General features: G+C 37.3%; 1 protein-coding gene across 3 annotated transcripts in view; it reads right to left on the bottom strand.

Moving 5' to 3' along the window:
- The window catches only part of HEATR5B (HEAT repeat containing 5B), a 102,429-nt gene that overhangs the window by 28,102 nt on the left and 52,719 nt on the right, over positions 1-21,608 (bottom strand). For all 3 annotated transcript variants that reach the window (XM_045809079.2, XM_045809080.2, XM_087863732.1), the window contains exons 22-27: positions 16,472-16,616; positions 12,563-12,802; positions 11,780-12,031; positions 6,899-7,080; positions 4,814-4,882; positions 105-284 (exon numbers count right to left, since the gene is read on the bottom strand). In XM_045809079.2, coding sequence (XP_045665035.1) covers positions 105-284; positions 4,814-4,882; positions 6,899-7,080; positions 11,780-12,031; positions 12,563-12,802; positions 16,472-16,616 — 1,068 coding nt within the window. The remainder of the gene's footprint in view (positions 1-104; positions 285-4,813; positions 4,883-6,898; positions 7,081-11,779; positions 12,032-12,562; positions 12,803-16,471; positions 16,617-21,608) is intronic.

Below are 21,608 nucleotides of genomic sequence, written 5' to 3'. Positions count from 1 at the left end.
TAAAAAAACAACAAAAATCAAATAAATTATTTTTTACCTACAGGACTAGAGGAACATTTTCTCATGGATGGAGAAATGGTTCAAAAACAATAGGCTGTGGTTACCTCTGCCCACGCTTTGAGAACAGCCAGTTTTTCCATGGTTGTGGCACTCTCTCGGTACAGTTGGCTGGAAGATCCTTTTCCAGCCTGCACTTTGTCCAGAGAAGAGACAAGCAGATTGTGCACTCGACGGAGGTCATTGAGATCACTGACAACCCCACTTCCAATCCATGTACTACATACCTAGCCAAAGAAAAACACTTTTAATTTTCTATTAAAAAAATTAATATTTAACACATAAGAGTAGGAAGTAAATAACAATTTCTTTTCCTTGGGGGAAGAAACACAAAATACCAATGAAGAAAACAAAACAAAAAACTCCCAAATGCTGTGCTTCAACATTATTTTTGAATAACAAATCAATAACAAGGATGGAATTTATTATACTCTTACATGGAAAACTAACAGTATTTACTTATCATATTTCCATTGTCTAATGTGACAAAAATTTTAATAGAAAAAAATTTCTGCCTGAACCACGTCAGTTGTGAATAATTCTTCAATTCAGCATTTCTGCTTACCACAGGCAAAGGGTTATTCTGGCTGGTATGGAAGAGATTAAAAAATAAATAAATAAAGGGGAAAAATCTAGTCCCTGTCCTCAAGAAAAAAAACACAGATTGAATGAACATTTTCGGACTGCAATACTACACTTAAAAACAGAGAAGGGAGAGATTACTTCTAGCAGAAGAAATGGGAATGTTTAGGTATCAGGAAGGTCTGTGTATATAAATACAGAGGAGTTACATGGGAAAAGAGATGAGATTAGCAAAGTTAACTGGGATCGGATTATGGTACAATTTAAATTCCATGCAAACTGAATTCAGCCTTTGTTCTATGGGCAATCAGTTTCCACGGCTTCTGAGCAGGGAGATTACAATTGGAATTGTGCTTGGGGCGCCTGGGTGGCTCAGTTGGTTGAGCGTCCAACTCTTTTTTTTTTTTTTTTAAAGATTTTATTTATTTATTCGACAGAGATAGAGACAGCCAGCGAGACAGGGAACACAAGCAGGGGGAGTGGGAGAGGAAGAAGCAGGCTCCTCGCGGAGGAGCCTGATGTGGGGCTTGATCCCATAACACCAGGATCACGCCCTGAGCCAAAGGCAGATGCTTAACCGCTGTGCCACCCAGGCGCCCCATGAGCGTCCAACTCTTAATTTCAGCTCGGGTCATGATCTTGGGGTTGTGGGATCAGGCCCCATGTCAGGCTCCGAGCTCAGGATAGAGTCTGCTTGGGATTCTCTCTCTCCTTCTCCTCCTGCCCTTCCAACCCCCCTCAATCAATCAATCAATCTTTAAAAAAAAGAATTGTGCTTTAGGAAGATTGGTCCAGTATTTATGCCAGGAAAGAATGCGTTTAGATGGTAAGCAGTGTGTTTAGTTAAGGTGACTATTACAATATTATGGGACAGAGACGATATAGATCAAGCTGGGAATGTAATGAAAAGGGAGAGTCACCTGAAAGAGACTTGGACATAGAAATCACAGGATTTAGAAACCAATTAAATATTTTTAGAGGAGGGGCCAGAGACTTGCAAAAAGTGTGAGGAATCAAAGATGGCTGTTGTAAATAATGCTGCAATAAACAGGGGTGCATGCATCCCTTTGAATTAGTGTTTTTGTATTCTTTGGGTAAATACTTAGTAGTGTGATTACTAGATCATAGGGTAGTTCTATTTTTTTTTTAAGATTTTATTTATTGACAGAGAGAGAGAGAGAGAGACAGCCAGTGAGAGAGGGAACAGAAGCAGGGGGAGTGGGAGAGGAAGAAGCAGGCTCCCAGAGGAGTAGGGAGCCTGACGTGGGGCTTGATCCCAGGACCTTGGGATCACACCCTGAGCCGAAGGCAGATGCTTAAAACTGAGCCACCCAGGCGCCCCAGGGTAGTTCTGTTTTTAACTACTTTTTTACAATAGCCAAATTACAGAAGCAACTTAAGTATCCATCAACAGATGACTGGGTAAAGAGGTGGTATATATATATGTATATATATGTTTATGTAAATGTATATGTATTTGTATATACACACACACATATATACACAAAATGGAATATTACTCAGCCATAAAAAGGAATGAAATCTTGCCATTGGCAACAACATGGATAAAGCCAGAGAGTATAACGCTAAGTAAAATAAGCCAGTTAGAGACTAAGACAAATACCATATGATTTCACTCATATGTAGAATTTACGAAACAAAACAAATGAACAAAGGGTTAAAAAAAGAGACAAATCAAGAAACGGACTCTTAACTATAGAGAACTGGTGGTTACCAGAGGCGAGGGGTAGGGGGATGGGGAACTACGTGAAGGGATGAAGAGCACACTTATTGTGATGAGCACTGAGTAAGGCATAGAACTGCTGAATCACTATATTGTATACCCGAAATTAATATAACTATACTGGAATTAAAATTAAAAAAAAAAACAATAAGTAGGGAGACCTGGGAACTCTCCACACACCAGTAATAACTAAGGCAATGTTACCAGGTAAATTTGTTGAAGGACTCAGGTATTAAAAAAAAGGTTTAAGGACAGAACACAGGGAAGATAGTTACACTATGGGACAAGCAGAATAAGAATAAACAATGAAAGAAATTGGAAAGAAAATGCCAGAAAAGCAAAAGGAAAACCAGACAAATGCAGTGACACTGGAGCCAAAGGAAGAATGTCAATGAAGAAGGGGTGGTCTGGCGGTGCTAGCTTGCCTCCACAATCACAAGTCCTCACTTTAAAGAACCTGAAACCCAGGGCGCCTGGCTGGCTCAGTCAGTAGAGCATGCAACTCTTAGTCTTGGGGTTGTGAGTTCAAGCCCCATGATGGGTGTGGAGATTACCTGAAAATCAAATCTTTGAAAAAATCAAGAGCATGAAACTAGAAACTGCAGGTTCTGCATTATAGGTCTGGTTTATGAAAAAAGATAAAGTAGCACTGAATCAGCAAAATCATATTCAGAGAAAAGACCCAGGCCTTACATCAAAAGAGTGGTACATGAATGTACATTTATCCATTTTAATCTGAAATAAGATATTTAAAGTATATACTATGTTTTTGACTCCTATGCTGATTTAAAGGATTTTTTTAAATTAAACTACTGATTACTGTTCCCAACTGTGTTACACTTGAGAGTCTTCCTATAATATCTAAAAATCACCCTGATTCAGTTTCAGGTTTAACATGACATCTATTCTAGTAAATAAGGTGGGATGCAATGTTTCATGATCTGACCAAAGCCAACTGCTTACTGTCCTTTAAGAAAAAGGAACCCACTGTTCCATCTGTTTCAAAACTAGGTTTCCTCCCAGAAACAGAAGGACAGGAGGTCAAAAACTTAAGCCTGCCAGTAGAAAAGAAGAAACTTATAGAAAAAGCAGCTAGAGCAGCATAAAGAATAAGAAGTTGAAGGCAAATTCAGTAAGAGGAAATTTTCATACTACTCGTCCACAAGATGAATTCTGAATAGCTTTCATTTTTCTAAGAATGGGAGCTTTGTAGGTTTTTTTCTGCTTAAATACTATGTTCTGAAACATCATCATGATACATTTATTTATACAGGACTATGATTTCTTATTGTGTGTCGGTATCTCATACCAAATGGCCTGCTCTAATTCTGATCCACAGACTTCTCTCTTAAACAAGGCTCCCTCTTTTCTCTCTGGTCTGCTATTTGTCAGAGGAGTTCATTTCTCCAAAGGCCACCATTAAGACAGCAGACTTCAGAGAAATAAATCTTAACAATGGGGGGTGCCCGGGTGGCTCAGTCGGTTAAGCGTCTTACTCTTGATTTTGGCTCAGCTCATGATCTCACAGTTGTGAGACTGAGCCCCACATCAGGCTCCTCACTAGGCGTGGAACCTGCTCAAGATTTTCTCTCTCCCTCTCCCTATGCCCCTACCCCACCTCTCCCTCTCTCAAAAGAAAAAAAATCTTAACATTGGGAGGAAGAGGCAAACCCATTCAGCTACAGAGAGAACAAAGTAAGAACTTCACACTTAGCATGTAAATAGCAAAACATTCTCTGTTTAGAGGCCACATGTAGCTTGATTATGGATTCTAAGCAATAATGATGGAGCACAGCCCTGTACTCCAGAAAACTGGGAAGGAGAGAGATGCTTCTCTTCTATCCTTAGCAAAGCAGATAAAGAATCTGATTTCCTGAAAGACGAGAGCTTAATGCATAAATCCATTTTCAGAATGATGCCTTAAAAAGAGGAACTTATCAAAAGTGTAGGACCATAAGTGCTTTTGTGACTTTTTTCAAATATAATAATGTGAGAATAATCTCCTGGGATTAATTTTGCAATAAAATTTCCAAACTGTGAAGTTCTCCAGAAACTTATACAATTTTCACAAACTGATCAAAAAAATATTTTATTACCTAATTATCATTAATATGCATTCTTTTATTATTTTGTACTCTGACTTTTATTTTTAGTCCCTCTTATGATTTTTATACCTTTGTTCACTTCTGGATGATAAAAGACCTATGTATCCCAAAATCATTTCCTCAGCTATGACAAAAAAAAGGGATGTAACTAATAGTTACCACTTCATCATTTCATACAGAATAAAAGAAGAAACTGTCACTGTTGTATTTCCAAGATAAAAATAAGTATTATTTGATTTTTCTCTCTTCTTTCTTGGAAGTGAAATTCTAAGGTATCTATTAATTTAAAGAAGGTAACTATAGAAAACCCCATTTTTCTTCTTACCTGGCAAGCTTTTGCTATTATGTCTGATGGGGTATCTTGGGAAAAGGCTGGTCTTAGAGCAGCTCCCACCTAAGAAAATGAATATGAGCATTTTATTTTTAAAGATTAAGTAGTAAACATAAAGCCTCTTGTGTCTTTGGAGATGAAAACACACAAAACACATCTTTGTTATTTTCCTTTTTATCACATCTCCCTTATCTCTTTTTTCAGTTACAATAAACTCAAACATACCATTTTTCTTTTGCTTTCCAGGAGGTTATAATCATTATCAAATCTATACGAATGTTATACCAAAACAGGCAATTAATCTTGTTTCTTTTTCCTTTATTTTTGTTTCATAGTAAATGGGATTTTCTGACAAAGTCACGTTCCTAGACATAACAGAAAACTGCTATTTCTTTTTAATTCTGTCTATATTTTCTATATAGAGACCATTTCACCTCAAAAAAAGATACCTTAAGGGAAGGATACGCGGGGCACCTGGGTGGCTCAGTCAGTTAAGCATCTACCTTTGGCTTAGTTCATGATCCCAGGGTCCTGGGATGGAGCCCACATTGGACTCCCTGCTTGGTGGGAAGCCTGCTTCTCCCTCTCCCTCTGCCTGCCACTCCCCCTGCTTATGCTCTCTTTGTCAAATAAATAAATAAAATCTTTAAAAAAAATTTTTTTAAAAGGATGCTCAAGAAATATTCATTTATGTACCACTGTCATAGTAATAAGTGAAGGAATATGAGCTTTAGTTTTCATAAGCCAACCCAATCATAGATTCTTAAATTATTAGATTTAATGTGTATGAACTGAATAAGGAATTAGATATAATCAACTCCAAATCTGAGACATCTTCCCTTACACAAGAGAGTCACACTGAGAAATAGCAACAGCAGTTTAGAAATGGATCAAGAGTCCGTCTCTATGACTGAAAACACGTGGCAACTAACTGCGGTATTGCTAGTACAGTCATCAACTAATCACAGAGCTGGTGCTGGGTCCTGTACTGAAGGAGAAAGAGAATATACTATAAAAGAGATTACTGGGTTGACTGATAAAACTGGAATATGACCGACTATACAGAAGTAATATATTAATGTTGAATTTCCTGAAATTGATAACTGTTCTGTGGTTTTAAAAGACAGTGTTCTTTTCCTCTGGAAATACACACTGAAGTATTCAAGGGTAAAGACACATGGATTTAAATAGTTATTCTTTCAATTTTTCTGTAAGTTTAGAATTATTCCTAAATAAAAAGTCAAAACAAAACAAAACAACAAACCTTCATTCTTATGGGTTGGGTATTTGGGAGTAAATAATTGTATATGGGTTTTCTACAGCCAGTTGGGCTAGAAGCCGTAACTTCTTCACTTGTACTTATGATGGAAAAACAATGGAGCATACATTATTCACCCTTTTTAATTTTGTGTATGTTTGAGTATAGCTTTTAGATGAGGTGTTGTGTATACGAAGCTAAGGTTCTGGTATAATTACAGTTAAAAAAAATGTGTCTTCTTTCCTTGCCAACTTAAGTTTCTTTGTCTTCACATAACCCATCATTACCAGGATTAAATCGACTGTGCCTCAGTTCAAGAACACAAATAAAGTTATAAGTCTCAGGGGAAACAAGTATCTCTGTTTAGAATAAAATAAAATATTTTTTTGAAGGTATGTAATTCTTCCAGTAATATTTTTAACTGCTGTTACTAAAAGTTACCCTTCACCATACAAAGCTGTCCTTTTTATTTTTAAAAATGCTTATCAAGTCTTGACATATAAAAGTAATGTCAGCAAATCCACAACACTCTTTGAATGTCCTTTTATCTTTGAAATGGCATGGCTAAACATCTAAACACAAGACCGAAAAGCTAGGCTGCGATTCTATTCTAGTTTTATCACTAATACACTATCAGAATTTAAAAATAGTGACAAGCTTTATACTACTGTTTCTTCAACTGTGGGATTCAACTATTTAACAGACGATGGGAATAAAGATATGCAGCTGAAGTTCCAAATACATTTCTCCAGGGAATCTTCACTCCTTTAATGATCACGCAAAGGATCAATTTTAAGTTTTAAATAAACAGAGTATCTCACGTTAGCTTGATACTGCTCCAGAATCACATGGCCTGGAAATTCTGGCTCAGGCACAGATGCAAACTTCTTGATAATGTCTTCAAGTGCTTGGAGCCCAGCCATCCGCAGCTGGTTACTATGATCTGTTGCAGCCATGAATGCCATGCGAATCAGGTCAGAGAGATGAAGTACCAACAGGTCATCTAAAAATAAAAATAGAGGGCAAAAAGGAAAACTCCAAAAATAGGTATTATAACACAAAAATATGAAATGAAATAAACTTCTTTAAAAAAGCACTTATGTTTGGGTGCGCCTGGGTGGTTCAGTCGGTTAAGTGTCTGCCTTCAGCTCAGGTCATGATCCCAGGGTTCCGGGGTCAAGCCCCTCATCAGGCTCCCTGCTCAGTGGGAGCCTGCTTCTCTCTCTCCCTCTGCCTCCTGCTCCCCCTGCTTGTGCTCTCTCCCTCTCTCTGTCAAATAAATAAATAAAATCTTTAAAAAAAAGCACACTTATGTTCCACATATTTCACTATGTTTAAAAATAAAGATATACTTTCAAGAAAGCTCATGTATCATATTTCTCAAGAATATTGGTAAACCTTTACACAGTATGTTAATATAGATGACATTATTGGATGTACAATAACATTCGAAGCAAAATAACTGACTATTGTAACTTTCCCAAAAGGAGTTTGTAATTCTTTTAGAATAGGGTTGGCAGGTTTTTCTTATAAAGAACTAGATGTACAAGCAAAACTTTTGGTTTTGCTGGCCATATAATTTCTATCACAATTACTCAATTCTGCTGTTGTAGAATGAAAATAGTCATAGATCACGTGTATATAAATGGGTATGCTGTGTTCCAATAAAACTTTATTTAAAAAAACAGGCTATGGTCTGCATTTGGACTACAGGAAGTAGTTTCCCAACCTCTACTCTGGAAAAGACTTTTATAAGGATAAGATGTAGAAAAGGGAAGTCTTTTTCCTTTTAGAGTAAAGGCTACCCCAGATCTGCCCAAACAAAGCTTAAAAGCAAGTCTCAAAAGGATTCAAAAGATATCAAGTAATTTAACTACATCACAGAAAAAAGTCCAACACTATTTAAAGGAATACAACAAAATCCACTACTACTACTATAAAATTTGTAAATCTGGCATGTAATAAAAAATTACCAGGGATCCAAAGAAGCAGGAAAGGAAAAAAAAAAAACCCTCAGTGAATAGAAATAGATCCAGAAATGGAAAAGGTGATGAAATTACCAGACAGCGAGCAGACAGTTATCATAAATATGTTGCCTATATTCAAGAAAGAAAACAAAAAGAAGGTAGGGGGAACCACAAATGAGACTTGTAGAAATAAAAAAATAATATACCTGAAATGAAAAATATACTAGATAAGATTATTAGTGATTAGATACTGAAAAAGAAAAGACTGGTGAACTTAAAGACATAGCAATTGAAGTTATCTAAAGAATTTACCAAACTCAAGTACTCTCAAGTTCTTCAGGAGGCTGCAAGACTCCCAAACTCTTTTTGAAGCAGTGGCAATCTGTGGCTCAGCTACATGTCCAAACAGTACCTATTTAAACAGGTTTTTGTGGTTGTCGCTATTGTGAAGGTTATAAAACAAGTATCTTCTAATTTTTTCATATGCCTACCTAAAATTCCAATTTTAGAATCTTAAGTTTAAAAAAGAATATCTACTGGTTTGGGGAAGAGGAACAATGGAGAGAGAAAAAATAAACATTTGGCTAGAAGCCCCTAACACTTCCCTCATCTAATGGAGGCAAAAACACACCATCAATAAAAATTAGGTATAATGAACTACTGCCAGAAGTTGGGAGGAAATTTCCAAGGCAGACGGAACTGGATTAAAATGAACCTATTCATATTATGCCAATCCAAAAGTAAATTAAAAAGACCCATTACTCCTCCAGTACTCTCTGTTACCTAAATAAAAAGGTCTAGAAAAATACCAATGTACCAACAAAAAACTAGGCAATTATTCCCAAAAGTACTGTTGCTTCTCTACACAACTTTTCTTAAGTCAAGACGTCTTTTTCCCAAATCCAAGGAGATGAACTCCTAAAGCAGGGGAGTGGGATGGAGCACAAGGCAGAAACTCTAAAAGGGGGAAAGACTTAGGGGGCTGGTAGAAGTTTATTATATTCTGGGGGCAGTAGTTCCATACCATTAAAGCTCAGTGGATACAAAGGGAGATAAGGATGATATAGGAAGAGTCTGGATAACACATTTATTTAGTCTATAACTTTGAAAACTACATGCTGACATGACTGTTGAGAATAGCAGGCAATGGGAACTGGAAAGGATCCTGTTTCAGTCCAGCAGAACAAAGCATGTCACATACTGGAATCTAGGTTGGAAGCTGTTATATCAGCTTACCATCCAGCTACCAATGTGAAGTACCCAGTAAACAAAGACCGAGAACATGGGCAATTCACCCACACACACCCTGTGAGCAAATTTCAAGTATGGAGAATGCTCTCCTCTTTCAAGGATATATAAACAAATAAGCCTATGAAGAAAACACATGCAGGCAAAATAAGGATTCTGAAGATTGAGAAAGAGCCAATCTCAAAAATAATTTTCTATAAAAATCAGAATAAAATATAGAAAACATTTGGCATCTCAATAGAACGCAAAAAATCATGGCTGCTACACAATAAGAACAGAAAATCATAGAGTCAAAAGGATATGATATAATGAAGGTAGAAAAAAGACAAAAAATTAAAGGAAAAGTAAAAACAAAAAAGACTTAAGATCTACTATGGGGGCAGAGAACAGTAAAACATTATCGGTGGTATAAAGGGAAAACTTGTGAGGATCTCTGAGAATGCAGGCAAAAGACAAGATACAAATGACAGAAAAATAATACAAAGAAAGGAAAGTCAACCTAAGGATCTTCACTATTCCCAAAACGTCACATGTACACTTATACTTCCATGCCTTTACAAATTCTCTTTACTTTCAGGGTGCCTGGGTGGCTCAGTTAGTTAAGCGTCTGACTCTTGATTTCAGCTCAGGTCATGATCTCAGGGTCATGAGATCGAGCCCCGTGGTGGGCTCCATGCTCAGCACAGAGTCTGCCTGAGATTCTCTCTCCCTCTCATTCTCCCCCCTCCCTCATTCATGCACATGTGTGCTCTCTCTCTCTAATATAAATAAATAAAATCTAAAGCAAACAAATTATCTTACTTTCTTTGCTTATAATAAACCAGTGTGGTAGGCAGAATAATGGTGCTCAAATATCTACACCCTAATCCCTGCAATCTGTGAATGTGTTAATGTACATAGCAAGAGGGGGGTTGTAGATGTGATTAAAGTTATGGGCTCTGAAATGGAGATTATCCCAAATTTAACAGGTGGGCCCAATCTAATCACATAAGCCCTAAAAGCAGAGCACTGCTCCTGGCTGTGGTCCCAGCCATGTGACAGCTAAAGAAGGATCACTGAGACAGTCAGTGTTGTTGGCTTTGAAGATAGAGAGAGGGGGCCACCACCAAGGAATGCAGGCAGCCTATAGAAGCTGAGAAGAAAAGACTCCTGGAAAGCCTCCAAAAAGGAATGCAGCCCTGCTGATACCTTGACATTAGCCCAGTGAGAATCAAGTTGGACTTCCCGACCTACAAGAACAATAAGATAAAAAATGTGTGTTGTTTTAAGCCACTGAATTTGTGGTTATTTGTTACAGCAGCAATAGAAAATTGATACAACCAACTTCTTCTACCCGGAAAATCTTTTCTCTGCCTTTAAAATCCAGTTTCAGAATCACCTTTTCTGTGAGATCTTCCCTGGCTCTTCAGAAAACGCATACTACTTTATGTCCCCCAAATACTCCCTCATACCACTATTGGGACATAAAATTGTTTGAGAGAGAAGGCTTTCTGTCTTCTAGACTAGAAATTCTTCAAGGATATGGGCTATGTTTTTTTCTTCTTCACATCCCCAATGTATAGCAAAGAACAGGGTTTGATAAGTATTTGATAAATAATGGCATGAATAAGGACACTGTGTTCGTGATATGTTGTGCTTTGCTGATAACCATACATTTGGATTCACATTTTATTTTACTTTACTTTTTGTTTGGTTTTTAATCCATTTGTGAGTTCCAGTAAACTGAAAGGCATTTAGTAACCAAGTAAACTAAAAGGAGTTTTAATATATAGACTCAATACTATTAGTACACACAATTTGTTTTTACATATGTAAAAAAACGACAGGGTGATGAAGAGACAACAAAGTACAAGACAGAGTCTTTTACTCTTCCACGACTCTCAGCTTCTCTGGGTCTCCTCATCTGAACAATGAGGACATTGGACCTGATGATTTCTTTGTAAATTCCCTATAATATCTGATCCAGGGAATTATGGGATATAAAAAGCTTACAAAAGATAAAAAAAGCAGTGTCAACTTTCAGTAACAGTTTTCACCTTTACAAAAGTACCTAGCAGCATTTCTGAAACCTGAGAATTTGAGTGGAATTGAATGATGGCATTCCTGAGTTCTGACATCCTCCATGGCTGGGACTGCAAAACTCCCTTTACTTATGTACCTTAGAGTGTGGCCATCTCTTTTACACTTAACTGCTAAACTAGGACAAAGTACAAAGGATACATAAGTTACTGCCATTGTTACCTTTAGGGCACATGATTAAGATACATCTACCTTATGATAGGCAGATACCTTTGGACCATTTTCTTCCACTTATCTTCTAAATATAGGTCAGAAGACAGGTAGTATGCTTAGGGGACAGAAAACAAAGGTAAAAGGAACTTATAAGAAATGAAAGGCAGAGTCTAAAGCATGTTACATAGCAGCAAACCTGTATTTCAAAACTATAAAAAATACTCTGGGGAAAAGAAGTACTGATTTTAAATTTACTTGTAGGGTTTCGTAGTTTAGCAGAACGTGCCATGGCAAGATCGAAGTGGGCCTGGTCCGCATTCTCACACAAATTGATGATTCGGCACAGGCAATCTGCAGCGAACACCCGAGTAGCCCAGCGAGGCGCCACGAAGGGCTTTGATTTATCTTCTTCGCCTAATGTGGTGAACATGGTATCATCATCCATCTCATCTTTCTTCTCAGATTCCTCATCTTTTCCACTACTTAAGGGAGTTGCAGTGCTCATATCTATAACAAAAAAGAAGCATATTATGACAACCTCACATACAGCAAAAATGATACTTTAGAACTTGCATTCATGATACAAGATTTCTAATAAAGAAGGACTAAATTCTCACTCTCTTGAAAACAGTAGAATTGGAAAATTTTTTAAAGTCAATCAGAAAGCAAAGAAAGGATAACATAAAAGTGTTTTTACATATTTCACTAGTTTTACATGTTATGTTGAATAAAGAGTAACCTGGGATTTTTATACACGAAAATGTAGTTTGAATTTAGTCATTTCCCCCAAATCAAAGAAATCTCATTAGCTTGTAATGTAATTTAACCTTCAACATTTATACAGGGATTTATAGATTAAAATTTATTAGCATTTTTAAATATAAGCTCAAATATATATATGTGTGTATCTATCTATCTATCATTCTATCTATATATATCTTTCTATGCATCTGTATCTATACATTTACATGTACAGAGATATGCCAGAGGTAAAATAGTCATTATTTTAAGAACATATTTTATATATTAAATACATACCACTAGAAGCTGCCAGGACATCTTTACAAAGCATTAGCCAATGGGAAAGTTTTTCTACAGCCAGTGATGAAAGCATATGCCCCAAAGTATCATGAATATCAGAACATAATTTTCTATCTGTCTCCCGGTCTAGCATTCCAAAAAGAAGTCCCTCAAGACCAGTTTCTGTTATATTAACACCTTGGTGCCGGCAGTGGATATCACTTCGAGAACTGACTCCAGGTGCAAAAGGATTGACATCTGAAAGGCAATTTTTACAAATGAACTTGTATAGGGTTTTGTTGTATACTATAGGTAACAATTATGTTAAAGACCAAAGCTTACATGTAAATTCATGATTAAAACAAAACAAGCTAGTGACACACAGAATTTATGTTCTCCAGTTTACATACCCTTCGGTTTAGAATTTAATCTAACAATAGGTAAACTCTGATCCTTAAAACTGATTATTCTGAGATATTTTATTTTTTTTTAATTTTTTTAAAGATTTTGTTTATTTATTTGACAGAGATAGAGACAGCCAGCGAGAGAGGGAACACAAGCAGGGGGAGTGGGAGAGGAAGAAGCAGGCTCCCAGCAGAGCAGGGAGCCCGATGCAGGGCTCGATCCCAGGACTCTGGGATCATGCCCTGAGCCGAAGGCAGACGCTTAACGACTGCGCCACCCAGGCGCCCCTATTCTGAGATATTTTAAACACATCTCCAGGGAATGCTCAATAAATACATATTTCATTCTAAAAAAGAGTAAGTATGGGAAAGAGACATATTTCTAAGTAGATTTAATTTAATGGAATGAAAAATAATTATTGATGTATTTGTTCGAAGAACTGAAATTTATTCAGTCTTATATTTTAGGTTTTTGAAAATCTATAAAGCCAGAACACAAATTATAAATAGATTATATCCTAAAAGATCATTTAAAAACTAGGAAAATCCTTTCCAAGAAACATACAATCAAAAAGTCATATTGAGTGGGGAGATGGATAAAATAGGTGGAGGAGATTAAGAGGCACAAACCTCAAGCTATAAAGTAAGTAAGACACCGGGTTGAGAAGTACAGCATAGGGAATATAGTCAATAGTATTGTAATAACATATGATGACAGATGGTGACTACACTTGTCATGGTGAGCAATGTGTCAAGTACAGAATTGGGGAATCACTATGTTGTACATCTGAAACTAATATAACATTGTATGTCAATTATACTTCAATTAAAAAAGTAATATTGTTACAAAATAGTAGTTAAATGCCTTGCTTTATCTGAAAACCTTTTCGTTCTTAGAGGCAGGAGAAGTTGTATAACTGGCAACCTTAAAAAGGAATATTATGAGGCTCCAAAGACTAAAGCCCTTTGAACCTTGAAGACAGTGAGACAAAGGGATGTAAACCGAAAGTGGCTCTTTTAGTTTAGTCACTCCAAAGACAAAATAAGGGGAAGTTTGCAGAAAATAGCCACAGTGAGAGGAACTCAGATAGTAGGAAAAGTCAAAAGGTTTGTTTCCAAGGAAAGAGAACATAAGCGAGAAATTAGGCATAGAGGCCTATTTTTCACTTAGGAGCTGATAGTGAGTATGTTCCCATATCAGGAAGTAAACTTCTACAACATGAATTTTCATAGCTACACTGCAAACCACTGAATTAAGAGAACACTAAGGATGCCTGGGTGGCTCAGTCAATTAAGCACCTCACTCCTGATTTCGGCTCAGGTCATGATCTCTGGGATCATGAGATCGAGCCCCATGTCGGGCTCTGTGCTAGGCATGGAGCCTGCTTAAGATTCTCTCTCTCCCTCTCCTTTTGCGCATCCCTGCGCCTCTCTCCCTCTCTAAAAAAAAAAAGAGAGAGAGAGAGAGAGAATATTAATTGATCGTTGAGGATAAATTCCTAAAACGGGTATCACTAAGTCAAAGGGTAAGCTGACAAAAAATACTGACAAATCCAGAAAATTTGTATGACTTTACATTTCTTTCTACCAGCAGTATAAAACATTTCTCTTTTATTCATACCTCTCTTAGTGCTGACTATAATCATTATTTTTAATTTGATCCGTTTTATAGAAGAAAAATGCTATCTTATGACTGTATTGACTTGTAATTACTTAATCACTGGAGGTTGAAAATATTTCTTATGGTGACATTTCTTCTTTGATAAAACATGTTTCTTATGCTTTCATGGTTTTCTATAGATGCAGAAGAGAGTTAACATAGCAGGCCTGAGATGACTTAGTAATGCCTGAAATTCAGATTAGCCCTTAGCTAGCATTCCAGTGAACTGGGTTTCAGGAGGGTTCCCATCATTTCCTGGTAAAAGTGGCTCACTATACCTAAACTATTTGTACGAACGGTACGGTTTATGCTGAACACCTGCTTGCCTTTAAAGTTTGGACTTTTGGAACATGCGAGGCAGACAATGCCTAGTCAACCAGCACCCAATAAAAACCTTGGGCACCAAGCCCCTGACAAACTTTCATGGTAGACATTTCATATATGTTGTCATGATTCATTGCTAGGGAGTCAAGCAGCTCCTGTGTGACTTCATGGGGCGTGGGCTCTTGGAAACCTGCGCCTGGTTTGCTCCAGACTTTTCCCTCTGCAAATTTTGCTTTGTATTCAGTTGCTGTATTAAATCATAGCCATATGCATGACTGTATGCTAAGTCCTCCTAGTGTATCATCAAACCTCGGGGTAGGGGCGCCTGGGTGGCTCAGTCGTTAAGCGTCTGCCTTTAGCTCAGGGTGTGATCCCGGCGTTCTGGGATTGAGCCCTGCATCAGGCTCCCTGCTCCACTGGGAGCCTGCTTCTTCCTCTCCCACTCCCCCTGCTTGTGTTCCCTCTCTCGCTGGCTGTCTCTCTCTGTCAAATAAATAAATAAAATCTTAAAAAAAACAAAAAACCTCGGGGTAGTCTTAGGACCCCAACACACTTAGCTTTAAAAACATTAAAATATAAATATGCACACTTCAATAAATAAAATAAATTAATAAATATATTTTGCAAGTACTTCCCCTCTTCATTTGTCTTTCAATTTTGATTATGGTGACTGACGTGTATTAAGTTTTAAAATTTTATATGTATTCAGGAGAAGTCTATAATTATTTTTGGTGCTATGTTTTCTCTCTTAAAAGCAGTAATGTTTACTGTATAAATAACATCTTTCACATTCTGCAATACAGTATATTTGTTAATAGAGCTTTTACACTATCCTAAAATTGAAGTTATTTTAGTATCTTGCTTTTTAGTACCCAAGCAACTTCTATGCATTAGAAAGCTCTTCGAGTAAAAATTTTGTCTCATAATAGGGGAAATATCTGTCAGTTAAAATCTGAAAAAAGCTGCTAAGCAACCTATCCCTAGAGACCAAAAGGCCAGCTATGAAATTCAAGCTATACTTCAAACCCCCCAAAAAGCAGAAAGAACTGAAGAAAGCAAAGATCTATCTTTTGCTACCCAAACACCTACTGACATTTTTTACTGGTTACTCTAGGTTTGCCTTCTTGAGGAAAAGTTACATCACAAAGGGTCAACTAGTATCAGAGACCGGAAGCTTTCAGGTACCCCCAAAATAGATACTTCTCTTTCCAGAAGTCTATTAGTGACATGAAGCAAAATCCTTGGAGTTAGTTATCCTTTATACAGCTAAATCATCCTGAAGGGACGGCACAAGTACCTTGATACTAAATGCTATTTACTTTTTTTTTTTTTTTTTTTAGCTTCAAACCTTAAAAAAGGTAAAAGTGTAAAATTACCAAGAAAATGATACTGGAATTTTTAAAGTGATAACGGTTTTATTTAACTTACAAGAATAAGAAGACTGACCGTACTTGAAAGCAAAAATGTTAAAGAATAATACTCATTTGAAATGTTGAAGTATTTAAACAGAAAAGAATATTGACTGATGAAGTAACTTACGAGTACCAGGGTTCTCCTTATCGCCTGCATTTTTTGCTAGGCTCATGGCATATTCACATACTTCAGCTGCTTCCCTTTGTGCAAGCTGCCGGAGACAAGCCACAGCTGCTCGGCGAAGTAGCAAATGGGAACTACATAAGTGAACCTGGAAACCATAACATATTAGACAATTTTCTTTAAAAAACTGCAATCTTATTTGCCTAATGAATATGTACTAACACCTTACTTGCGAAGAGGTTCTTCATTTAACAACATCAGTTGTTAAATATATAGTCAAATAATGGACTTTTGGAAAAATAATACCAATAAAGTATAAAAGGAATATTTTAGTAGCCAAAATAACTGTCCCAAGACCTGGTCGCTAAAGATGATACAATATACTTCCATGAAAATCCAGAAGAATCTCTTGCACATCTTATTTGACACGTGGTCCTACTAAATGTTTGTCATCTAAATTTTTTAAGTGCATGGAGATTATATGTAGTCAATGAAAAGTTAGGTGGCAGAGCACAAAGCAAGAATTGAAGGAAAAGAAGGGTATTTATTAAAATAAAAAATAAAATCAAGCAAATATAAACACCTGGAAAGAATTCCAAAATAGGCCCTTTTGGACTAGAACTGTTTTTAATCTCAAAAGTTCCTGAAAAAATCAATGTAGTACACTTTAATACAGGAAGTAAAGTAAAGACACAGCACAACATAATGATTAAGAGCTCAGGCTCTGGTTGCTGGACTGGATTTGATTCTTGCTTGTCCCTGACTCCTCTGTGACCTTAGACAAGTTACTTAACCTCTCTGTGCCTTATTTGCCCATATGCAAAATGTGGAGAGTAATTCTTTGCAGGAATCTAGTGAAAATAAAGTAAGTTAATACAAGTATTTTTCTTAGAACAGTGACAGAGACATGGTACTTGCTCAGTATATATTAGCTATTATCATTATTACTATAAATCTGACTCATCAAGAAAATATTAAATTATGTTCCAGGTACTTGGTTTTTAAGCAAGGAGTAAGTAATGTATTTAGAAAAAAAATCTCATCCAGAAATAGTGGAGGGGGGAATAATTATATGGAATACACCACCTCTTCACAACGCTAGATAGTATATTTTTATGCTACCAATATACCATTTGTAATTCAAGATATATTTGCATAAAATACATAGCCCATGAAATTTATACCAAGTATTAAATATATATATAACTGAGGGGAGAAAACCTGATGGTTTTTTTTTTTCAATAAAATGTTTTATTCACTTCATTTCCTTTAATGAAGACATTTTGGAACATTCAAATATCCTATAATTAGAAATCTTAAGCATGGTCATATGAGATGGGAAGAACAAGTCAGTCGCTCAGAGTTTCTGCCTTTTTATGCATACGATGAGGACAATACCTGCTCTATCTTATATAATTGTGTTAAGAATCAAATGACCAAATATATATAAAGCAAACACCATAAAAATTTAATTTAGTTGCAACTAAACAGCTTTGTAGCTAAGAGGGGTGCTTGACTGGCTCAGTCAGCAGAGCATAGAACTTTTTTTTTTTTTTTAAGATTTTATTTATTTATTTGACAGAGATAGGAACAGCCAGCGAGAGAGGGAACACAAGCAGGGGGAGTGGGAGAAGAAGCAGGCTCATAGTGGAGGAGTCTGATGTGGGGCTCGATCCCACAATGCTGGGATCACGCCCTGAGCCGAAGGCAGACACTTAACCACTGTGCCACCCAGGCGCCCCAGAGCATGGAACTCTTGATCTTGGGGTTGTAAGTTCAAGCCCCACGTTGGGCATAGAGTTTACTTAAAAAAAGCTTTTTTTTAAATCTAAAAAAAACAAAAAAAGAACCGTAGCTAAGAAAATACACTCAACAAATATTGACTGGCAGAGCCAAAGAGGAAAAAAAAAACTTTGTTAACCAAGTCTTTTAAAAAACTCCATTTTAATGATTCTGAGGCATATTTTTTATTCCATTTTAACATCCCTAATATTAGAGATGCAAATTACAATTGATGGTGTCTTACAGTCACTATAAACCTATATAAAGGTAAAGACATATTTGTCTGAAAACTTTCCCTTGACACTTTTTCATAAAAGCCACAAAATAAAGAACAAAACATATTAAATTTGATAAAAATATGTGGCTTCCTCATGGCCCTTGCTATGGAGAAATCACAGTCAATAGTGACATCCATCATTATAGTTTCGTTTAGCCTGTTCTTGAACTTCATATAAATGGAACCATGTAGTGTGCTCTCTTCTGTGTCTGGCCTCTTCTCAGCAACTTGTCTGTGAGAGTCACCCACATGATTACATTTCACAGTCCATTTTCACTGCTGTGTAGTGTTCTGCTGAATCATGATATCACCCGAGGTCATTTCTGTGTTTTGGCTATTATGAATAACCCAGCAGTGAACATTCCTACACATGTGTTTTGACACACATGCGCATGTATTTCTGTCAGGTGTTTGTTTAGGAGTGAAGTTTCTGCATCGAGGCATATGCATATATTCAACTATTTTAGATTATGCCGAATTGTCCTCCAAAGAAGAGTCTTTGTTTCTTAGAGTCCACAAACCTCAGTAACATTGTGTTGCTTGCTCCTACAGCAGACCTCCACCTTCCTATAAAAATGCCTGTTACTTTACACTGTCTGTCACCTTGCTGTGCCCACCACATATGCATCCCGGACAACCAGACCCCCCTGCTCTGACAGTGATGACCTGGGCATTCAGCTCAAGTCTTTCACTGACATATCCTACAATTATCCCACATGACATAAGTACCTATGTGTGGAATAATTCTGTCAGGACAGCAGAACTTGTAACTGTGCTCACATGGTATAAAAAGCAGTTGCTGGGGCGCCTGGGTGGCTCAGTCGGTTGTGTTTGACTCTTGATTTCGGCTCAGGTCATGATCTCAGGGTCAATGGGCGTGGAGCCTGCTTAAGAGTCTCTCTCTCTCCCTCTACCCCTCCCCCACCGCACTCATACATATGCACATGCACACACACACCTCTTTCTCTCTCTCTCTCAAAAAAAAAAAAAAAAAAAGAAAGCAGCAGTTGCTTGCCAAGAGGGAAATAACAATAATTCAGAGTAGTGGTTTTTCTTTCAAAGACATATTTTGAATAGTTTTAACATCATACAAATTTTAATACTTTTTATATCATTTAAAGATTACTGTGGTGAAACTCACCTCTCAATACATTTGCTGAAAAAAAAAATCACATTTCATTTGTGTTAGGTATTACACGTGGTATCACATAACATTGCCATTCCTGATGGCAATGACTGAGCAGAAATGAACACAAAATTTATAAGAATCTGAACTGATTCACTAATTTGGATGAACCCATGTGTGGACTATTTTTCAGTGTCAAAAGATCCAATAACAGAGACTGCACCGGGGCTTTCGGCAATGTGGAAACAAGACAACCCCTTGAACGGCCCCCTTTCTCATCTCTAACCTGCCACGCCATCTCCTTCCAACCAGCTACCTATAATCTCACTACTTAGCCTTTTCAAGAGGGTTCCGAAAAGGGCTCCAAACGCCTTGTAAAAAAATTCTTGATGTTCTGCTAAGGAAATCAGTTTTGAGGCATTATCTCGTGTTAATACACAGGAAGCTCATTGCGTAGCCTATGGTTTATTGATAACCTCCACTGAGATAAGGAAATTCACATTATTACTTTACCAGATCCTCTTAAATGTGTTCCATCTCATAAGGTCAACCTCCATAGTATAATTATACTTAAGGAGAAAAAAAATGGAGGAACCAGACAGCCTAAAGAGTGTGTGTCTGTGTTTTCATCACGTTGTCAGTTACCTAAGCTGTTTCACGTAACAGCTTGCTCATGTAGAGCCACCTTGCTCAAGAGATGTCATCAGTGCCCTCAGAAGTTAGGTATTAGACCATGGTTTTTGGCAGGATGCTACATATCTTGTTACAGAATGCAATCAGGTATAAACTACTCATCAACTATTTTCTTTGTGGATGTTTCTTGTACACATTTCATGTGCATCTGGTTTCTGCCCTGCAGCACACTCAGATTCTTTGATGGCGTAGGACTGGTTCAGTTCCCCCTGGTCTATGGTGAAACAAGAGAAGATGTTGTTGCATAAGTTAAATATACCACATCAGATCTAACATCTAATATGTTGGCCTTTCAGTGCCTTCACCTCATTCTGAATAACCTTCTCCTCCCTTTATGTGAGCAATACCCTCCCCTGGTTATATCTACAGTGCCTTTCTTTCTCCCTATATACCAGCCTCCTGCTGTCTTTTCCTTCCTCCTTTATCCAAATTGAGACCTCATAATGCATTATTACTTTAGTACTGTCTTGTTAGCATCCTTACTTCTTTCATCCTGCTGTCATTTAATTGAATCTGCTTGGCCAAAGTCCAACTATGAATGTATCAAAGTATTTGGCTGCTCAATGATTGGTTAGAGGGGCTGCAGAAAAATGTTACAAGGTGAACTGCTACCATCATGAATTATACAATGGAGCCAAAAAAGGGTCACTACCCTCTGAACCCTCAGTACTACCACAGAATCTTCTATTTCTCCAGTTAGTTCAATCTTCTACATTCCACTCTTCTCAAACTCCTGGCACTCTTCTTTGCTCCCTCACTCATAAAACCTATCTTCCCTTACACTTTAAAAAAAAATTTTTTTTTAAAGATTTTATTTGACAGAGAGACAGACAGCCAGCGAGAGAGGGAACACAAGCAGAGGAGTGGGAGAGGAAGAAGCAGGTTCCCAGCGGAGCAGGGAGCCTGATGCAGGGCTCAATCCCAGGACTCTGGGATCACACCCTGAGCCGAAGCCAGACGCTTAACGACTGAGCCACCCAGGTGCCCCTATCTTCCCTTATGCTTAATTAAGAAAGTAAAAGTCATTAGATGATAGCTCCCCCAACTTCCAGCCACCAAATCCAAAAACCCACCTCTATCTACACTCATCCTCTCCTCTTTGCTTCATGTTGCACTGAGAGAGACATTCTTACTTGGGTCCTGGAAACCTTGGACGATTATCCACTCTCTGCCCCACACCTTAGACTCTCCCATCCTACTGGTTCCATCTTCTCAGCATTTAAACCTTCACTTCTCACTACTGCAGGAGAAAAAGTCTTGCT

Source organism: Ursus americanus, chromosome 7 (genome assembly GCF_024610735.1).
Source record: "Ursus americanus isolate L20-20 chromosome 7, mUrsAme1.1.p, whole genome shotgun sequence".
NCBI lineage: Eukaryota > Metazoa > Chordata > Mammalia > Carnivora > Ursidae > Ursus > Ursus americanus.
The sequence above is the reverse complement of the archived record's forward strand: the minus strand, read 5'-3'. Positions and strand labels throughout refer to the sequence as shown.